This window comes from Camelus bactrianus, chromosome 12, assembly GCF_048773025.1.
Source record: "Camelus bactrianus isolate YW-2024 breed Bactrian camel chromosome 12, ASM4877302v1, whole genome shotgun sequence".
NCBI classification, from domain to species: Eukaryota; Metazoa; Chordata; class Mammalia; order Artiodactyla; family Camelidae; genus Camelus; species Camelus bactrianus.
Window position 1 is genome coordinate 10,632,393 of NC_133550.1, and position 23,695 is coordinate 10,656,087.

The 23,695-nt window shown below is 31.1% G+C and overlaps 1 protein-coding gene across 9 annotated transcripts in view; it reads left to right on the forward strand.

Annotated features, from left to right (window-relative positions):
* Positions 1-23,695, forward strand: part of USP15 (ubiquitin specific peptidase 15) — a 107,603-nt gene that overhangs the window by 24,942 nt on the left and 58,966 nt on the right. For 5 of the 9 annotated variants that reach the window (XR_012510546.1, XR_006722547.2, XM_045512056.2 and 2 more), the window contains exons 3-6: positions 2,286-2,416; positions 13,065-13,191; positions 18,986-19,131; positions 23,160-23,221. Coding sequence is in view for 6 of the 9 variants with exons in the window: in XM_045512056.2 (XP_045368012.1) it covers positions 2,286-2,416; positions 13,065-13,191; positions 18,986-19,131; positions 23,160-23,221 (466 nt within the window). In the remaining 3 variants the exon portion in view is untranslated. The other 4 variants (XM_010948993.3, XM_074374648.1, XR_006722549.2 and 1 more) reach the window with 4 other exon arrangements.

Below are 23,695 nucleotides of genomic sequence, written 5' to 3' on the forward strand. Positions count from 1 at the left end.
AGACAAATCAAAATCACAAGAGATACCACTTAACACCCATTAGGACGGACCAGTCATTCATTCCTAGGTATTTACACAAGAGAAATGAAAGCATCCAAATGAAAACTTGTACACAGGTATTCATAGCAGTGTTATGTGTAATAGAGAAAATTGGAAACAACACAAAATGCCCATCAACAGCTGAATGGATAAACAAATTTAATATAATATCCGTATAATGAAATCCTACTCAGCAATTTACAAGAATGAAATATTGTTACTTAAAAACATGAATAGATTTCAAGATAATCATGTGGCACAAATGAAGCCAAACAAAGCATTACGTACTAATTTTATATGAGATTCTAAAAAATGCAGATTAGGCTATATTTGCAAAATACAGATAAATAGTTTTCAGCGAATAGGACAGTGGACCTGGATGGACAGGACAGAAAAAAAGCTCCAAAGAAACCTTTGAGACTGACGGAAATGTTCGATATGTTCATCATTTTGGTGGTGATGATGGCTTCACAGTTGTTTTGATATGTCAAAATTATCAGATTTTACACTTTAGATCTATTGTAGTAGTTTACTATCTATCACTTTTATATCAACAAACACAGACGTAACAAAAATCAGCTGTTCTATGCTTAATTTAGGGTTGTTCTTCCCTTAAAAATGCGTTGATCATTTTATTTCGTCCACTAGATATATATAACTGTCTGGATTCTGGTACATAATAAAATCATTTACCCAAACTCTTAAATTATTGTGGAGAACAGAATAGAAGTCTTAATTTTTTTAACTTTTTTTTCCTCTTCTTAAATTTTCTTCGAGGTAGTCTGTTATAGTGGAGAGAAAATGAATGTTAGAGTAAACAGATACATGCTTGAATCCAGTCTCTACAGTTTTCTGTATGTGACCTTGGGCAAGTTAATACCTGAATCTGTTTACTAAGCGAAATGGAGATATCTACTTCATAATATTGTTTGGAAAATTAAGAGATAAAATGGTTTTCCCTAATAACACCTTTCATAGTACCTGCAGTTTTCCTTATGAATGATCTTGGGCAAGTTACTCAATTTCCTTCAACATAGTTTCTAATCTAAAACAGAGAGCTACCTATCTTACAGGATTGTTTTGAAAATTGACTGCTATAACATGGTTATCGCCCATATGTGATAGTACATGATACATATGGGGGTTTAAGAGTTTCTTTCACTTTCAGAGGGTTCTGAAAATCTGTTCCAAATTGTCAGTTTTGATCATGAATTTAAAAGTTACAGCTAAAAGTTTTAAAAAAAACTGAGTCTAAAAATTCTGTTTTCCCATTTCTGTTCTTCATGAAACATAGTTTTCTCAAAGTTTAGTATGATTATTTGAGCATAGATTGATCCTCCAGTAAATAACTTTCTTTTAACTCCTTCAGCATTTTTCTTCCTTCTTGTTTTATACTTATTTCTAATTAATAATAGTACATTCTCATTACTGAAGTAGTACCAAGAGCAGTTTTGCTTCCCATGTTTGTTACTTCAAGGCTGGCTCAGAATGAGAGAATCTTCTTATGTTGTAAGTAACTCAGTAAACTGTTTTCATTTCTGCACTTTGGAAATCAAGTAAAGGACCAGATAATAAATGAGTCTCAGATTAGGACTGTGATATAGGTGTAATTCAAGGTATTGCTTCCAGATCTCTGGCCTGCCCTGTACTACATTTTAGTTTAACTGGAATTTTGAAAATGGATTATAGAATTAGAACCGCATCTGAACAACTACTTCTGCTTTAGATCTTAGGAGGAATCTAGATCAGGGGCTCTGTGGAGTAATGAATTGGTTCATAAGATGCCCTTTTATGATTTCCATCTTGGTTCCCAGCCCAGGTGCTTTGGCATCATTGTAAAAGGTTATTGATTTGCTTCAGAATTTTCTTCATCAGCTAATGCTAGAGTGACCACTATTACCATGGGATCTCTGGTACTTAAAATATTTGGGAAACAATCTTTATTCAGATCCAGACTTCCTTGGTTAACAATTACATTGTAGTATTTTTTAAGAGCCCAGTAAAAGAAAAATTATGTTTTAAATATTGTTGGTTGACTTATGGTACACACTGAAACTTTGTACAGCAGCAGTTGGAATATGTAGACTTAAATGTGAACCTCTTCAGAACTTTGTTCAAAACTCATTATTTAACTGCCTAAAATAGTCTTCATGAGTTTAAAAAATTTGTAATGTTTGCAACCGAAGTATTTAGAGATATGTAGTATTGTTTCTTTTTATGTATTGAGTTTATTTTTCCTTTTGCAGATGGTGATGCCCAGTCACTTAAGGAGCATCTTATTGATGAATTGGATTACATACTATTGCCAACTGAAGGCTGGAATAAACTTGTCAGCTGGTACACATTGATGGAAGGTCAGGAACCAATAGCACGAAAGGTACGTATTAAGAATAACTGAATACAAACGTTTTTCTTAACAGTTTACATTTTGTTGTTAATTCAGTGACTTAAGAAGCCTCATCAGTTTATCTTGGAGAAAAAGACCATCAAAATGTTACTGTACACTGTATAATAATGCCTGACACATAGAGAAGGTTTATTATATACTATCCACTGTTACAAGCATATCATACATTATTAACTAATTTAATCCTCATAAAAAAACTCTCTAAGCTAAGTATTACCCCCATTTTATAGATAAGGAAATGAGGACAGAGGCAGAGAGGTTCAGGGTCTTTAAGAAAGTCACATCATTTTACAACTTACATAGCCTGACTCTGTTTTGTTACCCACTGTGCTGCACTGCTTTTTTGACTTAAAAAAAAAAAAAAAGTTAAAAATAATGAAATGATGAGTAGAAGAAATATTTTACAACATAAAATTTTTTTCAAAGTTGAAAAAAATGCAGGTATTTTATCCCCATTTTAAAGTGCCATACAGTCTTGAAACATTAACAGTGACCCACTTTCTTTACTTTTTGGAATTAAGTCATTTATGAAAGTGTCAGTGTTTGCATAGTAGAATAATACCAAATGCTTAAAGTAGGTGTGCCAGCCTTATACAAGTATTTGATAGTGTATTTGAGTAGAGCATAATTATTTATCTGATTTTATTTCCACATAAAAATGATTAAAAAGTCAAATTATATAACAGAATGGTATAAACCTCTAGTAGACCAAACATATTTGGAATTATCTGGAACTGATGCTACAAAGTTGCTGTATTAACAATTCGTATTTGTATATCTATAGTTTAGGTATAGAATTGAATCTTGTTCTCTAAATAGAATGTGAATGTGCCTTTGATTTAGTTTAGTATAGTTCCATTTTATTCCTTAATTTCACCCAGCCTTTTTTTGTAGCCATTTCAAAATTATCTCTCCTCTCTTCTAAGAATATATATATAAAATGGCCTATCATTTTATCTGTAGTTACTGGAGAATTAAGTGTTTTAACCATTTGAAGGATAAACTATTTAGCTGTAAAACTGTCTAGAAGAAGTTCATTCCTGGGATAAAAGAAAATCTATATGTGAAATATCTTCAAATGTGTTAAACTGTATTACTTCAGCCTTAATGACACACTTTTTTTTCCTTAATAAGTGTAGCATACATATAGTATAGTAAACAAATCAATCAACAACTCCATTAGCATTTCTTTTTTGAAAGAGGCCATAAGTGGCATTTCTTGAAATCTGTGATAAGCAAATTAAATTAAAGAAGAAAAAGAATCATGAAAACTTTACACAGGAAGAAAGGAAAAAAGTCTGTTAGGAGGCTATATATTTGTTTTTAATAAGGTAGTTGTAATTTACTCAACTTATAACTCAAATTTTGTGTGTAAAAATTACATGGAATGTTTACTAAAATGTATCTTCCTCCAAGATTAAATCAGTAAGTCTGGGAATTTCCAGTTTTACTATGTTTCTGATGCCATTGAACTCAAAAAGCAGACTCTGATGCTGTTGGAACTTAAAAAATAGACTAGTCTTTCAGAGTCTGAAACCCAGCTTTGAATTTCACTAATCTGATTGTATTGTATTAAGGAATCTGGAATTGGTAGCTGTGATGAGAAGCAAAGTTAACCATCTTCCTGGGCCTCAAATCATCTTTAAAATGTCTCAGTTAATAATGTCAGGCATTTAATTTAAAACAAAAACAAAACAGGCAAATGAAAAGAAAATATAATGGAACCAAAGTCCAAGATAAACAACAGATAATAGAAACAGACCCGTGAGGAATCCAAATAATGGAATTATCAGACAGAAACTTTAAAACACTGTGCTTGTTATGTTGAAAAAATTAAAGAGTTTTTAAAGAAGTACAAAACTACTAAGAACCAAATATAATTCTAAAACTGAACAATAACATGAAAAAATTAAGAATTAAGGACTTAATGTTTGGGTGAAATACTAAGCAGAAACAGAGAGAATTGTAAACTAAATGACAACATCAGTAGAAAATCTATAGACTTAAGTTTAAAGAGACAAAAGAATGGAAAATAGAGAAAAAAACAGGGATATATGAAATACACTGAATAAATTTAACAAAATACATATAAGTGGACTCCTTAAAGGAAAGGAAAGACAGAATGGGGTACAAGTAATGCTGGAAGTAATAGCTGAGAATTTTCCACAAGCAATGAAAGATATCATACTACAGAGTCAAGAAATGCTATGAATTCCAAGCTAGAAAAATACAAACAAAACCATACTGAACAAAACTTTTTTGGGGAAAAAAAAAAAAAAGATTCTTGATAGTAGCCAGAAAAAAGATATATAAACTTTCAAAGTAAGGGTAAGACAAATAAATGATTTCTCAAGAGAAATGAAAGCCAAAAATTAATGGAATATCTTCAGTGTGCTGAAAGAAAATAACTGCTAACCTAGAATTCTATGACCAAGGAAAGACTCCTTCAGAATAATGATGGAAAAAAGCCATTTTCATATAAACAAATTGATAGACATGCAGTAAAAAAAAAAAAAATACAAAACAATCTTCAGAATAGAAGAAAAACTACTCCAAAATGAAGCTTGGAGACATAGGAAAAAATGTTGACTGGCAAGAGTAAATACTGTGAATAAATGTTTAGGTAGATTGTTTAAAATAGCAATAATTTCTTATGAGGGTGAAAATATGTATAAAATTTAAGTATGTAACAACATTAGCATATAAGTTAAGGTTGTTGCCCCCAAGACAACCCCTGTTATCTCCGACTTCTCATATCTACATCGTTGGGTAGTCCCCATCCACACTGTATCAGGATCTTAGTATTGTATTGGTCTTTGTGGCCAGTGACATACAGCAAAAGCCATGGTACAGTATATCACTTTCAAGATTAGATTTTAGGTCAAAAAGTATAAACTTACAGTTATAAACTAAGTAAGTCGTGATGATGTGTTATACAGTATGGTGACTATAGTTAAAAATATTATATTGCATATTTGAAAGTTGTTAAGAGTTCTAGAAGATCTTAAAATTTCATATCACAGAGACAGATGGACCTGGAGATTAATACTAAGTGAAGTAAGTCAGACAAAGACAAATATCGTATGATATACCTTATATGTGGAATCTAAAAAAATGATACCAATGAACTTACTTACAAAACATACAGACTCAGACATAGAAAACAAACTTATGGTTAACAAAGGGGGAGGGGAAATGAGGGCTAAATTAGGAGTTTGGGATTAACAGCTGCAGACTACTATACACTGAATAGATAAACAGGGTCCTACAGTATAGCACTGGGAACTGTATTCAATAGCTTGTAATAGCCTATAAGGAAAAGAATATGAAAAAGAATATATATAAATGAATCACCGTGCTATATACCAGAAACTAACATAGCACTGTAAATCAACTATACTTCAATTAAAAGCAAAATTAAATTAAAAAATAAAAATTCTCATCACAAGAAAAAAAGTGTAACTATGTAAGGTGACAGATGTTAACTAGATTGACTGTGGTGATCATTTCACTATGTATACAATATCAAATCATTATATTGTACACCTGAAACCAATATAATGTTGTGTGTCAGTTGTATCTCATTTAAAAATAAAAGATTATATTATAAAAGACACTTTGGCTAACATCTTGGGTGTGCACACCCTCTTGCTCTCTCTCATTTCTCAGTCTGGGAAATTCAACTGCACACTCAGGCAGCCTGTGGAGGGGCTCACATGTTAAGGAACTGAGATCTCTGGCCAATAGAGAGAAATGGAGGCCTGCTAACAACAATGTAAGTGAGCTTGGAAGTGAATCCTCCAGTCTCATGAAAGCTTCCAGATAATTGAAGTCCCAGTCCACAGCTTGACAACAGTCTCATGACAGATCACAAGCCAGAACAACCCAGCTAAGCAGCCCCAGATTCTTGACCCTCAGAAAGTATGTGAGATAATGTCTGCTTTGTTAAGCTGATAAACTTGAGGTAATTTTTTATGCAGTAACAGATAGCTAGTACTAACTTTGTTACCTGAAAGTTGTGTACTACCATAGCAAAAACTTGAAATGTGGTGGTTTTGGAACTGGGCATTGCGTAGAAGCTGTAAGAATTTTAAGAGTATTAATGAAAGCCTAAAGTGCCTTGAATAAATTGGTAGTAGAATTTTAGACTCTGAGGAGGCTGCCAGTGAGATCGTAAAGGAAAGTGAGGAAAATCTTATTGGAACTCAGAATAAAGTGATCTTTGTTACAAGGTGGCAGAAACATTTAACAACATGTCAACTGCAGTAAACAAAAGGTAAAAAAATATATTTAATGAACTGAACAGTCTGCCAAAATGTATGACTGGGTTTCTTTCTGTGCTGTTTATAGTCAGATGTGAGAAAAGAGAGAGAAGCTAAATAAAGGACTGTTAAATAAAAAGGAACCAAGACTTTCTAGTTTTGAAGATTAGTCTCTGCATATGACAAACAATGCTAAAACAAAGAAATACTTCCAAGCAAAGGTCAAACTCAAGACACTCTTAGGAAAGCATGGTCTAAAGTTGAAGCCAGGGCTGTGACTGGAAAATTTCTTTGTTAAGACCTCAGAAAAGTCAAAGGTGGTGCCTCACAATACTGTTCAGACAAAAGGCCCTTTAAAGAATTTCAAGGTGTACTTCATACTTCCTTTCAATATATGGCTTTTAGGAACAGCAGAGCTTCTAAGAAGCTTGAGGGTGATGTCCCTCAGACTTCTCAGTATAAACCCAAGGTAGAAAGTACTTAACTAGAGGACATTTGTGGGTGTGACTTTTGTCTGCTGGGATGAACTTCAGTGAGATCCACTGGAGACCCACTGTGTTTTCAAGAACCACTGCCATTTTGAACTGCAGAGACAGTATAAAATTACCTTTGACCTCCCACACTTCAACAAGCAAGAAATCAGACTAAGAATTTACTCAGCTATAAACAGATGCTAACTTTCATGAAAAAAGGATTACTCAGAAGGCAGAACCAGGTCTGCTCATGAAGAGTCATTTTCACGTAAGGGTAAAGTGAGCCCTTTTATCAAGGAGCTTCCAGTATTTGCCCGGGTGGATTTCAGTATTTCTGTGGACTATTGACTTCTTTGTATCCCCTGCTTTCCCTGCTTTTAACAGGAATATCTAAAAGATTATCTTCTGCATGCCCCACCATTTTATTTTGGGTTTGTGTGGCACAGAGAACTTATGTTTTAGTTTACAAGCCTGTAGAGCAAAAGGAACTGTATTCGAGATGCTTAAAGAATGATACCCAAGAATCTGCACCTTGATCAGATATAGATGACAAGTTTCTGAACTTTGAGTTGATTTTACAATGAGAAGACTAGTGAGGGCCTTTGCAGGGGGAGGGTGTATTTTGCATGTTGTGAGGTGGGACTGTGACTGAGTGCCAGAGGGTGAACTGTAGTAGACAGCCTCAAAGATGCTCCTGAGTTTTTGCCCCTTCTTGGTATTCACACTCTTGTGTAATCTTCTATGTCATATTAGAGTTGGCCTGTGTGATCAGTAAAATAGGACACAAGTGATGGTATGTCATTTCTGAGATTAGTTTATGAAAGATACTGGTACTTCTAACTTGGGAGTGCTTTCTTGCTCTCTCTTGGATCTATCACTCTGAGTGAAGTCATTTGCCACACAGGCAGCCTATGGAAAGACTCACATAATGAGTAACTGAGGTTTCTGCTAACAGCTGGAGATGAGCTGAGGCCTGCCAACAACACATGAGTGAGCTTGGAAGCAGATTTGAACAACAGGATTAACCACCATGACCTAATTGACATGCATTGCACTTAGTCAGTGCAGAACACAAAAAAATTTTAAGTGGAATTTTTATCAAAATTAACCATATTCTGGGCCATCAAACAAATTTCAGTATATTTCTAATGATAGAAAAATTTCAGTGTATTTTCTTTCCCCTAGGGGAATTTAGAAGTCAGTAACAAAAAGATAATTGGATGATCTCTCATCTACCTAGAAATGGAACAATATACTTTTAAGTAATCCTTGGATCAAAGAAGATAGAAGAAGTAAAGTTAGGCATATTTTAAACTGAATGATAATAACAATACGGCATAAAAGAATGGCTAAAGCCATTCTTAGAAGGAACTTTATAGCTTAAATGCAAATACTAGAAAAGAAGAAAGACTGTTGTCATGAGAAGAAAAGAAAATTAAGCCTAATTAAGAAAGAGTAATATAAAGTAGACAGTAATAAAATAGAAAAATTGCACTGAATGAACAAAGTTGACTTGTTGTAAAGAACACTGAAATAAGACCAGTAAACTAAAGATGAGTCCTGACAAGACTGATCAAGAATAAAAGGAAAATAGGTACAGATCCACCTATACTGGGAAAAGGGGTACATTATAGCAGAGTCTAAAGAGTTTTTAAAAGATTAATTTTGAACAATTTTATGTAATAATTTGAAAATTAGATGAAATGAACAAATTTTCAGAAAAATATAGCAATGTTGAAACAGTAAGAAATAGATAATCTGAATTGCCCTGATTAAAGAAATTAAATCATTAAATGGAAACCTTCCCACAAAGAAAACTGTAGCTCCAGAAGGCATTACCAATAAATATTTTACCAATATTAACAACATAATACCAAATTTTAATAATACAATACTAGTTGGTCCAATCCAGCAATATGCTAAAAGGGAATTAAAGGCCAGGCTGGAGTTTTCTTTCAAATGCAATTTCAATTTTACTTTGAAAATCACTTACTAATAATTTTGGTATTAGCTGAATAAAATAGAAAAATAATAGCAATATGCAAAAAAAAAGATGTTTGATAAAACTCAGTATCTATGTATGATTTTAAAAAAACTCCTAGAATACTAGCAATAGAAACCTGCTATAAATATACTTACTGGTAAAATACTCAAAGTTCTCTCTCTTTCAGATCAGGGACAAGACAAGGATATCTATGTTAGAGGTCTTACTAGTGTGGTACTGCAAGGAAAAGAACTGAAAGAATAAGAGTTGAAAAAAAAAAGAGAAATAAAGTTGTAATGGTCTAGAAGACATGATTAAATATGTAGAAAATTCCAAAAATTTTACTGATAAACCATTAAAATTAAGTTTCACAAGGTGGCGGGATATAAGGTAAATATAGAAAAACCAATTACTTATCAGCAACAAATAAAGTTAAATTTTAAAATAGTGTTTACAACAGATCAAAGTACTTAGGAATAAACCTAACAAAAACTACTTTACTGCAATGAAAATTACAAAATATTACTGAGCAAAATTAAAGAAGACCTAATGAAGACCTGGGAAGTCACCAGACTCTCCTGTAGAAGGGCAGACAGTAAATATTTTCAGCTTTGTGGACCGAATTGGCCTCTGTAGAGACTATTCATCTCTGCTGTTTTGGGTGCAAAAACAGCCATAGGTGACACCTAAATGAACAACGATAACTGTGTTCCAGTAAAATGTTATTTACGAAAATAGATGATGAGTCATGTTTAGCCTGTGGATCTCAGTTAGCCCACCCCTGATCTATTCATGAATTAATGCCTACCAACATCATAAAAAGAGTGGCAACTAGAAATTAATTGTATCTTGTTTAGAATATATTTCACTATGAGATAGTCTTACTAAAAATTGCAAGAATAAAAAGATGGATATTGAACTTTTCTGTTAAAAGACACTTCAGAGACTTATCAGTCAATTGCAGCATATGGGCTTTATTTGGATCCCGATTCAAACAATATATTAAAAATGAGATAGCAGGGACAATTTGAATATTGACTGGATATTTGATACTGAGGGATTAGTTTTAATTTTTTAGGTGTGATAATGATGTTATGGTTATGTTTGAGTCCTTGATTTTGAAGAAATGTATCTCAAAATATTTGTATGGTGTTTCACAAGTAAAATTTGTTTGTTATGTGTGAACACCTGTGACTTTATAGTTAGTCATACTTCTCTACTAGTCTGTCTTTATTTACCACTAGGTGTTCTCATCCTGATTCCCAGGACTAGGTCTAATTCACCTGAGTCTACCTAGCACTGAGCATAGGTGCTCATAAGTGCTGCAGAAATGAATGTAGCTAACCCAAAATTAGTAAATGTGTTCATTACGTCCAGTGACCAAATTGTTTTAAAATTCCAGATTTCTTTAGAAATTACTTTGTTTCCAAAGGTGGAGAAGTAGTCATTTGGAATGAAGTAAAGTTTCAGTGAAACTTTTATATGCCAATATAAAGAGTGGACTATATTAGGTTTATCAAGTATATTTCATCGCTTAAGTCAAAAATGCTGTCTAGTATTCACAGCAAAATGAACAAACAGAAATTATATTTATTTTAATTCATCACGAACTTGTATTTCCCTCACTAACTTAGTAAATAATCTTGACCTTCGTTGTGGCCAGGAATTAATGGAATTCACAGATTTCATTTTATGCTTGCCCCTTATTTCCAATATAAGACAATATTATAATTCACTTAGAAAAAAAAATTTAGCTGTCACCTTTAATTCTGAAATGTAACTATTATTTCTGAATATTCGATCTCCAATCTTATTTCAAATGTATATTTTAATGGTTATAGTAGTTAGGTAAATATAACTTTGTACCCTGTTTCTCATAAGCCTGTTTCTTCTTGTTACAGTCTTCATAGCCATCTATTTTAAATGATTATTTTCAGCACAGATATTTTTAATGAAGGCAGGATATTTTATATAAACAAATATAAAGGAGATGTTATATGAACAAACAGTCTGCATATGAGTATAATGATACTAACACAGAAATGTGCTAATTATTTTTCTATGCTATGATGCTGTTGTGTTCAAGCTTTAATCATTCATATAGAATGGTTCTTTCAAATAAAAATAATTGGAGAACAAACTCGTGTCTTCTTTAAAAGAACTGCTTATTAATACACTTCTTTTGGAAATAGTAAAATACCTTATAAATATAGTAGTATTCTGAGTAGTGATAATGAGGGTTTTAGCAATGTAAAGTATTGTTGGAGAAAAGAAAAAGTAAGAAAAATTCTGAGTCCCAATAAAGTGTGGTTTTTTAAATAATCTTGATGTTTTGTTTTCATTGTTGATAGTGACTTCTGACAGTTAAATTGCCAAGTTCTTTCCAGGATACTATCTATTAGTATTATGAAAATTAATTCTCAGTTTAAGGAAAAACTATGTTTGCTTAGAAAATACATACCTCAATATAAATCATTATGAGGGATTTTCTTATTTTTTATTATTTTATCCTGTTTATTTATCCCATTACCTGCTTTATTGTTAGTCACTCCATTTTTTTCCATAAAAATGAAGTCTTTAGGTACCTCAGTTTCAACAACCTAACAGTGATTAGTAACTAACTTAATATAATGTTATTTTAGGATTCTTATTCAGATACTGAGTCCCCAAAATTTCTGATAGAAATATTTTACTCCTAGCTTTCCTACTTAACTATAACTCCAAGTGATCTTATAAAATTAAATGATATTATATCCTTTGCTACATTCTTGACTTCAAATAAGCATAAAACAAAATCCTTCAAATAAGATATAAAACAAATTAGTTAACTAAGTTAGACAGTTCATATATTAGTTTATAATATGGGTTTAAGTTAATTAACGGAAGTGCAGGTTGTTGCCTATTTAGAAATGTGAATGTAACAAGTATAATTAGAATATATCTAATTAGTAGAGTATCATAAAAATTCACATTGGATTTGACATTAAATACTAGATAAACTATATTTGAACTATTTGAGCTAAAATAAGTTTCCTGTGAGTGAAAGATAAATTTATAAGTCCCTTGCTGAATGGATGCTAAGCTTGAGTACAGCAGTTATTTGGAGCCTCCCTTTTGCCATATTTGTCTAATGTATCACGTATCAGGCTGATTACTATTTTCAGAAACAGTATTCATGACTGAAATCCTACAGTTAACCTTTAGAAGATCAAAAGGAAATATACTTATCAAAAAGGTGACCCTAATGTATATACTTTTTCTCTTTTTTTGCTTTATTGCTTGCATGTTTAGCAGCTTTTTGTTTTCATTTGTTGCATAGAATTACTGAGTGAGCATTTAAAGGTCATACAAAGTCATCCTGGTATGGAAAATTAACATATCAGTTACAGGGCATAGCTGAATATTTTGGCAGCAGTAATTTGGAATTATCATTTTAAAAGATTTATTTTAACATACAGAATCATTATAGCTGTTGCTAACTGAAATTTTGTAAAACTTACCATTTTTAAAGGTTTTCTGCTTGAAATCAAGTACTGAAAGCTAGAAGTATGTCTGTATCTTTAATCAGAGCTGTATTTACATTTTGGATGCAGTTTCTCGTCATAAATACTACATGTCTTCATTATAATATACGAAGTGTCTTCATGGAGCCTTTCTAAACTATTAATATTTGTATCATGATTGTTCATATTCTGTTAAATATCAAAATTTCCAGAAATGTTCCTTGCTTTTTCAGTTATCCAGTATCTTTTATTTTATGTTGATATGTTTTAGTAATTACTATTTTTTCATTGGAGATCTATAATTTTTTTCTAAAGCCTCTTTAGAGAAATGTATTGTTATTCCAAGCAGTGAAATATATCAAGCTATAGCTGACACTGATTTGTTTTGTTTTTTAGGTGGTTGAACAGGGTATGTTTGTAAAGCACTGCAAAGTAGAAGTATATCTAACAGAATTGAAGCTCTGTGAAAATGGAAATATGAACAATGTTGTAACTCGAAGATTTAGCAAAGCTGACACAATAGGTAATGCAAGATCCTGTCTCTGTTAAACCATTGCTATTAGAAATTTAGTTACAATTCTATTTGTTATATGCTGCTAGGATGATAACCATTTTAAGACTTTATCCTTAAACATTACTGATTTCCAAGTTTGATACAATGTATCTTAGCTTAGAGTTGAGTTATTTATCCTTTCTAGATCTTCTTGTCATTATTAGGTGAGTTTAATATTTGTGCCATTTTACTTATTTTAAAAAATCAAATAATTATTGTTTTAATTTAGCACTTGAAAATGTGTATCATGTTTGTAACATGAATATAAATTAAAGTAAAATAAATAAAAACCTGTGTAGATAAAACTTTGTCAGGTAATGTAATATATAATAATAATAATAATAATAATAATAATAATAATAATAATAATAATAATAATAATAATAATAATAATAATATGTACCCTTAGCATGGAAAATGACAATTGTTTATTTTTTTTCTCTCAGTTTATTCTTTGGACTCTAAATATAATTAAGTAGATACTTAAGGTAGCAGGCTTAGCATTGTTGTGACTCATTGATTTTTTTTTTTAATGAGTAGGTTACAGAATTATAGTATCAAATATAAGTGTGCCTAACTCCTTCTATATATTTATATATTTACATATCTTTATGTATTTACCTATCTGCACATATATATTAAAATATATGTAACTTTTAAAAATTCTGTTTAAAAGCCACATCTTAAAAATCAAGAATGTACTGAATAAACAAAACAAAACTCATAGGTAACAGAGAACAGATTAATGGTTGCCAAATGGGAGGGACTTGAGATGTGGGTGAAATGGGTGAAGGGTATTAAGAGGTATAAACTTCCAGTTATAAAATAAGTCATAAGGATGTGATGTACAGTATGGTGACTATAGTCAATAATATTGTATTGTAAATTTGAAAGTTGCTAAGAAAATAAATCTTAAGCTCTTAAATACACTTTATTAAAAGTAAATAAAAGTACTTCTGAATTGCATGAATACCTTTGACTTTCACCACTTAGTCATTTCACTGTAGGAAAATAATTTTAACCCATAATTTTCATGAAATAATACCATTTTCAGTTCCAAATGCTTAGTTAATCCTAATGTTTTTGCCAAATATTATGTATGAATTTTTTATTTTCCCTCTATTTATTTAGCTAGAACATTTGTAATTTGAGGAATAATTTCATATAAACTCATACAGTCATCTTTCTAAAATGAATGCTTAAAATATTAGAAACTTCATATATAAATGTCATTTTATTATATTGTTGTGGATAAAGTAACTTAACTTGCATTTCTAGATTTTTGGACCATACTCAGGAAAGTAAAACATTCCTACATCCTAAAAATGAAAAGTTTTTTTTAATATATATAAAATTACATTAATCATAATAGTAAAATGTGCACAATAGGAATCTATAAGTCTATCAAACAAAGGTGATCTTTTAAAGTTAATTCAGAGATGAATTTTTGAAATGCTCAGCCAATTGGGATATAAGTAAGAAGCTACCTCTTAAATGTTTGATGTAGTTTTCTAGTAATTTTAAAGAAAAAAGAAAAACAAATTTTATCTTTCATTATTGGAACATGTTCAATTTTGGTATTTTCTTTGTTCCTCATCTACAGGAAAATATAAATTTTTGAGACAATAAGATCTTATTTTAGAACAGTAGTTCACTGAATAATATTTTTAAACTTGTTATATGAAGATTTGAGGTTTAATTTCTGAACTCAAAACAAGCATTTTGGAGTTTTCACATTAGGTACTAAGTAAGAATTTATCAAGGAGATAATTTATAAAGAATCTTTGATTTGGAAAGTTAATGATTTGCATAGATTTTAATCAGCATAGTTTAAATTTACTAATACTTTAAATGCTACATGTAACATTGGTTATATGCCTTAAAATTTTGTATGAATAAATTTTTATATAGCTAACATTTCTTATTGTATTAAAATAATTTTTTCAAATTTTGTTATCAGTACTTTTGTGGTCATTAAACAGTTTTAAAGAGAATGAAAAGGAAAATATCAGAAAGAAAATATCAATGTATACGTGTATACTGGTCACATTTCCTTATAGTAGGCCCAATTTTGAAAATCTATATTAGAGCTAAGTTAAGTGAAAAATGTTTTACAACACTTAAAAATAGTCTAGTCAGGAATTTTAGAGACTTCATGGTTATAGCTGTCATAGTGGTTAGCAGTTATTGAATGGTTACTATGTTTTAGGCACTTTACAGGAAATTTCTTATTTAAACCTCAGCAATACTATACTCTTATCTTAAAAGGTGTTGGAGCCTAGGCTTAGGCTAAGTTAGCTACCTCAGTTTACCCTGGTACCAAGTGATAGGCCCAATATTGTAACTCCTTAACCAGGGCTCTTATACCAGTCTCATCTTTTAATTGATGCCTTGCACAATCGATGCAAGTGTTACTCAGGCTTATTTTGTTTTTCTATAGGAAGTGAGTTTTGAAAAAATAATGATTTTGATAAGAAAGGAAATACGGGATGTATATTTTTCCATATGGTTTTTTTAAAAATCTTGATTAAAAATGATCAAAATAGCTGTATACATGAAATATAGCTATATAAATTATATGAATAGAATTCAGAAATAAAAAGTACCCGTTTTCTGTTTTTACCAAATTAATAAAATGTTCCATTTTCAGCTAGTACTGCCTACATTGATTTATAATAAAAATGGTAGTAGCCATAGGCAGGATCTAAATAACTTACCATGTTCAAAGCAGAATATTTTGCTGTTTAATACTTTTCTCCCTAAATTGATATGTTTGGATATTGAACATGTTCCAATAAGATAGATAAAATTTGTTTAATTTTTTCTTTAAGGATACCACTGAAAAAATAATTTGTATTATAAAATTTGAAAAATGCTTTGTTTATAAAATTTATTAATATAATTGCTTAACTTTCTTATTAAATGTTCCACTAGAATTGTTTCTCAGAATAATTTTATTTCTGTTATCTGTGTTGTTTTTTTACATCTGTATACTTTTCATTAGCTGTCTAATATAATGTAAAAAAATATACACACGTTCTCAATACCTTGACATTCTCAGCTCCAGTGATCTTGATCTGCACCCAGCCTCAACCTCCAGTTCCCATAGATACACCCTCGGCCGTCATTGTCTATAACTGCACTTACCAAACCTCAGTATAAGCAAACTTCTCTCTGGCTGCTCCCATTTTCTCATGAGCCTACTATATCAGACCTACTACTCCCTTGGCTCTGCTTCTGTGGTGGTCTCTAAGTACTTTTACATTGATAAATTCAATGTTCAAAGTCTTCCATTTCTTAAATCTGCCAACAAAAATTACCATACTTACTCGCTTTTCTGTCTAGAAATATTTTCTCTTAATATGGCTGCTGGGGTACAAATTCTCACTGGCCACATCTTCCCAGAATCCTTTGTAAAATCTTCATATTTCTGGTCTTAAAACATCAGTGTTGCATGCTTAGTCCTTGGATCTCCTTTCTTTTCCTTGATGAATTCCTCTAGTCCACTGGCTTTAAATTCTTCCTATATTTTGATATCTTATAACTCCTACCCAAACTCTTCCTTAATTCCAGTCTTAACCTTTCCACATCTTCACATGTGTCTAATAAGAATCTAAAGATATAACATATCTGAAACTAAATTCTCCCCCTTCATCCTAAAACCTACTATCCTGTCATTTTTCCCCCATCTAAGTAATCATCACTTGCCTTCCAATTGCTCAGGCCAAAACCCTTGATATTCTGATTCACCTGTATTTCTCACCCTGCACGTATACTCTAGCAACATGTCTTCTAAGCAGTTCCTTCAGAATCTGTTCTTAGTCTGACCATGTAACACTGCTTCTGCTGCTTCCACCTTGGTTTACAGTGCTGCAGTAGCCTAGTCTCCCATACTTGACATCCTGTAGTTTGTTCTTCACTAACAGCAAAGTGAACATTTAAAATGTCATTTAGATCATGCGACTTCTCTGCTTAAAACTCCTCAATGCCTTCTCTTCTTGCTCAGATAAAACAGAATACTTTCATACCTCACTGAATTCTACATGATCCTACCTAAGTACCTTTATGGTCTTATTTCCACCTTGCTTATTCCATTTCAGCTGCATTGGGCACCATGCTGTTGTAAAACATACCAGATATATTCCAACCTCAGGGCCTTTGCATTACCCTTTTCAAAACTCAACAAATGAGATATTCCCATATGTGTTCATATCTATTATATAATGTATATAAATATGTATGTCTTAATAGAAAAAATGCCTGGAAGAAGAAATACGAAAATGTTAACAGTGGTTATCTCTAAGTAGACATTTTATTTGTATTTTATTTTCTTATTGCAAAAAATTGCTTTCTGCAATCAGGAAAGAAGTACTCATTTTTATAGAAAGATTAAAATGATCTCCCTTCTTTGGCTTCTTCATCTATCCTAGATAATTTTCTGTTTCTTGATCTGAATATTGCTTCCACAGGTGATTCCGCCTTGGAAAATTATCATTGTATACTGATGCATTTTTCTGTATACATTTACACTTCAATAAAAAGAAAAAAAAACCCTGCCAAAATAGAGAACAGTACTGTCAGTATATGTATATTTATTCAATGTAATTATTTAAATAGTCTGTCTAATTTGCTTTAAGTTTTGAAATACATCATAATATTTATCACTTATTTAATGCCTTAATCAAACTCTGACAGACTACAAGACTATTAAACAATGTTAGCTGTTAAAAAAAAAAAAAGAATGTTAGCTGTTAAGTAGAACATAAACAATGTTATTGGACTAAATTTATATACGTAGGATAACTATGGATTTTTATATTTTTTAAGAGAACATATATTATTAGGTTTATGATTCTATAAATAATGTTTTATTCAAAACTAACCAAGTATTCTAAAATTTAGGAGTATTTTATATTTCTTTGTATTTCATAAAATATTTTAATTACAGTTTTCTCAAGTTGAAGTTAGGTAAGTTATTGACCATAATTTGATAGATACAGTATTATTTTCTAATATCTCTTTCTAATGTTTAACTATTTAAAGATTCATCTAAATATGGTACTGAAACTTAATTACATCTGTACTCTCAAATACGTAGATACTCCTATGTCTTATTTTACAACAGGTTAAGGTGCTACAGTTTAAAAAAAAGACTTCTGCTCAGATAATTGGTTTAGAAATAAGGAAAATATATGGTTTTACTTTGGAAACAAGAAATTTTGACCAACACAGACATCTGTGTCTTCAAGGAAGGCACTTTTCTTTGTGTCCCTATATTCTATTTTATTTTAGTTAGCTATTAAAATTGTAAATTGTATTCAGTGTAATATAAATTAATCTTAAATTGATTGTGCTGTAACTTAAAATATTTTTCATCTGTGCCATCTCTGACTCATACTTTAATTTCTAACTCCAACATATTATCAGAAGATATATTGCTTTTATAACGTGTAAAAAGTTTAAGCTCATCCTATGTAACATAAATTATATTTTAGTGTTATATGATTGATTTTTACCTTTTGAGATCTTAATTTCCTAAAGTAATCATCTCTCAGAGTTATAATTACAGTTTTGTTCTTAAAAAGTACACCTGGTCTTAAAAACTTTCTTTATTGTTTATATACTTCCTACGTATTTGTTCATCTATTCTTGCTATTTTATCAGTATTTTGAATTTAGGACTTTTATGCTAGTGAGCTCTTAGCTCTATGTAGTATATTTTAAAATATTTATTATATTTATGTATCTTTCCTCCTTAAATCCAGATACAATTGAAAAGGAAATAAGAAAAATCTTCAATATTCCAGATGAAAAGGAGACCAGATTGTGGAACAAATACATGAGTAATACATTTGAACCACTGAATAAACCAGACAGCACCATTCAGGATGCTGGTTTATACCAAGGACAGGTATTTTTTAGCAATACTGTTTATTTTAAGCATACCATACATGAAGCTATTTTGAGTCACAAACTTTATGGCTATCCTGATAATCTATAATGGGTTCTACTGTCTCTGGTTTCCCCTTTCTAATTCATCTCTTCTCTATCCTGACTGGTCACTAATTATAACTTCTGCTTCTCTTTTTGAGCTTAAGAATAACCTACTTTTTAAAAAGAAATTATTTTCCACCTAAAACTAGCTAATGTAATAAGGGGTCAGCCAACTTTTTGTAAAGGATCAAATAGTAAATACTTTTGGCTCAGTGATCTGTATGGTCTCTGTCACGACTACAATTTTGCCATTGTAGACAAAAGTAGTCATACATGGTATGTGAACAAACGGATATAGTTATGTTCCTACAAACTTTATTTACAAAAGCAATCAGTGAGCTAAGTGAACTGTAGTTTGCCAACCTCTGCTGGAAGGTATCAACGCTCAATTTGGTCTTTCTTTATAATATAATCCAAAGAAATAAATGTGTTGAGAAATGGAAATATTTGGACACAATCAGCAAGTCCTACTGACTTCTACCTTCTAAATATCTCTATTCCATTACCAGCCCTTATCTTTCAGTAATCTCTTAACAGATCCCTCTGCCTCCAGTCTTTTGCATGTCCACTCCTAGTCTTCCATATTTCTGTCAGAGTACTCTTTCTAAAATGTAAACCTTATTATTTCCTTTCCATAAACCTTTCCTGGATCCTTAACAATTGTGGAATAAAATCCAGGCACCTTAACACAGCATGCAAATCATGTTTTATGCTTTTGCCTAGTCCTCTAGCATCTTTAGATCATCCTTGCCTTGTGATTTGCACTGACAATACCACACTGAACTGCTTATAGTTCCCTGAGCCTACTATGCTGTACCATACTTCTGCACTTTTGTGTATGTTGTTCCATCTGCCTGTTGTACCCTTCTTCCCATCCCTGCATTCATCCAGAAAAAAAGTCCTTTTAAAGATCCAAATATTTAAAGTAAGCATCCCATCCTATCATGTAATCTGACCGGATCAGATTATTTATCCTTTACATTCCAACTCAAATGTCACATCATTTCTTCAGCCTTTCCTGTTCTGTTTATCTCAATATTTAGTTGAGGTATAGGATTTTTTCTTTTTTTCTTTTTTTTACTTTGGAGAGAAAAATTGCTCTCTGAACTTCCATAATGATTTACATACATATCTTTGTATCATTTATTATATGCTTTAGTTACTTACATATTAAGCTCCCCAACTAGAGTATGAGGTCCTTGTTTCAGTTGGACTTTGTGTCCTATTTATTTTTATTTTGGTATCTAACACAGAGCCTGGTGTTTCAGTATATGCAAATTTTTGGGTTTTTTCTTCTGTTTTACTTAAATTACTATTGATATGTGATATATGTTATTAAAAATTTCAGAGGGACAGAGGGAAATTAATTTTTAGCAAATGCCTAGTCAGATATTGTACTAGGCTATAAAACAGTGATTTTCAGACTTATTTTAGCCATTATATTCTTAAGTGAAATCTTACAAAGTCTAATATGTATTACAATTAAAATGAGTTACCCAATTGAAGCTGAGGAGACATTTGGAACTCTACTGGTTAGTCAGCATTACTCTCCCTAGTCAACCAACTTTCTCTCTCTGCCTTCCAGTAGACATACAGTTCTCTCCCTGGTTACCATCCATCAGGCTTTGAGGTAGCTCCAGGAGTACAATTTAAAATACATAGAATTACTTCTTTAAATCTTTTCGTTAATTGACTCTATATAATGGCTATTATTCTACCTGTTGTATACTTTAGAAAGCGAAAGCTTAGAGAACTTAAATAATTTGATATTCTTGATAGGAATCCATTTATCAGAATGAAGAGGACAGAATAAATTATTTTAATAAGATTATTAAGTATCTTTAAGGACGTTTGATCTTTTGCAATAGGAATGGTTCAAAGAATATGCATTAAAATTTCCAGATTTTGTGCTAGTTATTTTCTGACTGATGATAAATGAACTAAACAGTTCCCTGGACTAAATTCTTTTTTTTTTTTTTTTTTTTTTGAAGTTGAAAGCATCCTCTGTAAAAACTGAAACAACGCTATGTTATTGAAAAGTTTGCCTCCGAAAATGTGTTGTCTTTATTTCTGTCCCTTCTATGCATGTGTTCAATTTAATTAAATTTTGAAATCTTTCTAAAAGTATTTTTATTTTTAGTTAGTTTTACCCATGAGCAAAATTTTATTCAGAAAGTGATATATTTGAATAAAGGAGTGAATTTTCACATTTCTGGCACCATTCAGCATTAATATCTATGACTGTAGAAACATAAGGAATTTTACATGCCGGTACTGCTAGAAACATATTACGGTTAAACTTTAAATAATTTGTTTGAATCTTACTTCAGCTTTAGGACCTTCCTTTACAAAGCAGACCATAAACAGTGATATTAAGTGCATAACTTTGAAACTTTCTGTGGCTGAAATCTTTTGTTTTATAGCTGATTTAACTCCTATGAGAGACGAAGTTTAAATATGTATGTATATATGTGTATTTATATATTATAATATCTGTGTAGATGCCTATATAGTTAAAAGTTATAGTGAAGGAAAACCTTTCTTCAGGTGTTAAAAATTACTCACTGAATTAAATTTTATAAATCTATAAAAATATATAAATATATAACTATATCAGAATGATATCAGGAAAACTGAGCATCATGGATAATTGCCTATGGTAGGTAGGACAGGAATATGGTCAGAGAGGGATCAGGATGGTGGGTATGTAGTGCACTTATTCTTTATATGCTACATATATGCTTCATGTATGTTTTTTGAAAGTAGGAGATACAGATTTTTTTAAAAGATCACTTTAAGTATTTTAATTAGCATACTCTTTCAACAGTGTGGTTCCATGAGTTTTTTAAATCAGTGTTTTATTATTTGTTATGTGTTATATTTGTTATATGTGTTTTGAAACAAGCTTACATTTTACATGGTTAAGACCCAAATGCCAGCTTACAGATTGCCTGAAACAGCCCATAAAAGTATATTACTAAGAGTATGTAGAGCAGGTTGCGGAATTACAACTTGAAGAAAAAAGAGTTAATAAAACTGAATATGTAGAATATATTCAACTTTGTAATGCCTTGAAATTCAGGGTATGTTTTCCATATTATAGTTCTCTATAGAAATTTAGATATTAACTTCTTGTTGAGATTATCACATATTTCTTTTAATTATGTTGCTTAGTTTTTCTTCTTTGCACAGATTCAGGCCCTAGAAAAACTAGAAGAAAGCCTTCTTTTTTAGACTGAAAGATAAGAGAAAAGATTCTGAGCTGTTTTAAAATAAAGTGTAGCTCACCTTGACCTATACTTTTCATTTATCAGAGGTGATTTTTATCTATCTTAACCATGCTGCCGTAGGGAACTTCAGTCTGATTCTCACAAATGTGGCTCTATCACTTATATATTAAAAGAGTCTATAATTTACTCAGTGATAGTGTGACAAATTTCAAAGCCACAAATAATGTATAATCTGTAATTTGGAATTGTCTTTGTCTCTGTTCCTCAGTGTTTGCATAATAATAGTTAGCTCAGATCATACATCAGTGTTTCACAACGACTCTAACCATTTATTGAGCGTCTGTTTTTTGTGAGGTACTTTTACAGGCTACAAATAGAAAAGAAATAGAAAACGTACTTCCTAAATTCAAGGAACTTATATTCTATGTACTTGGTTTAAACTTTTTTATACTTAAAGCCATGGAACCAGTAATTTTCCTCAAGTGTATTAATTTCTTTCCTCCTGACTGTCGTTGCCGACTTATTACAAATAAGGTCTTTTTGTCTCCCTTGCCCTGCTTTAGAGTCAGAATGGAAATACCTCTTCACTTTGTCTACTGTGTCCTTTAAGTAACTGCAGATTTGCTTAGTTTCTTAGCACATACAGCTAATCTTCTAAAGCTACTTTAACTTCAGGGTTAAGGAAAAACAGTCTTTTATTGTGTCATATTTGCAGGTATTAGTGATAGAACAGAAAAATGAAGATGGAACATGGCCAAGGGGTCCTTCTACTCCTAAGTAAGTGCTCCCACTTTTTATAGCATAATGCATGACTTTGAAGCTTTGATTTCAGATAATAAAATCCAGAATGATAGAAGAACCTAATTGTATGTTGCAAATATATATATACCTTTTTTCTACTTGAATATATTTTTCTCAGTATAGAAGTTACCTAAATTTGCACTTAAATTAATATGCTGTATTTAAAAAGCCCTCCAATTCAAATCTCTTTTAGAATAAGGTACAGTATAAATATGTTATAAATGTTATGGTACATTGTCTCAATAGAATCAAATCACTATTAAACATTTTGTTTAATATTTTTCAAGCTTTTTTGTGATTTTTTAAGTGTCTATTTAAAGGATACTGTCAAAATGAACCTGATGTGAAAGCAACATTTTTTTTATTTAAATATGTTTTAGAATCTAAAGCACAGGTAGAGACAGAGGAGTAAAAGATTAACTTTTTTTAAATTTGGTAAGAACACTTACC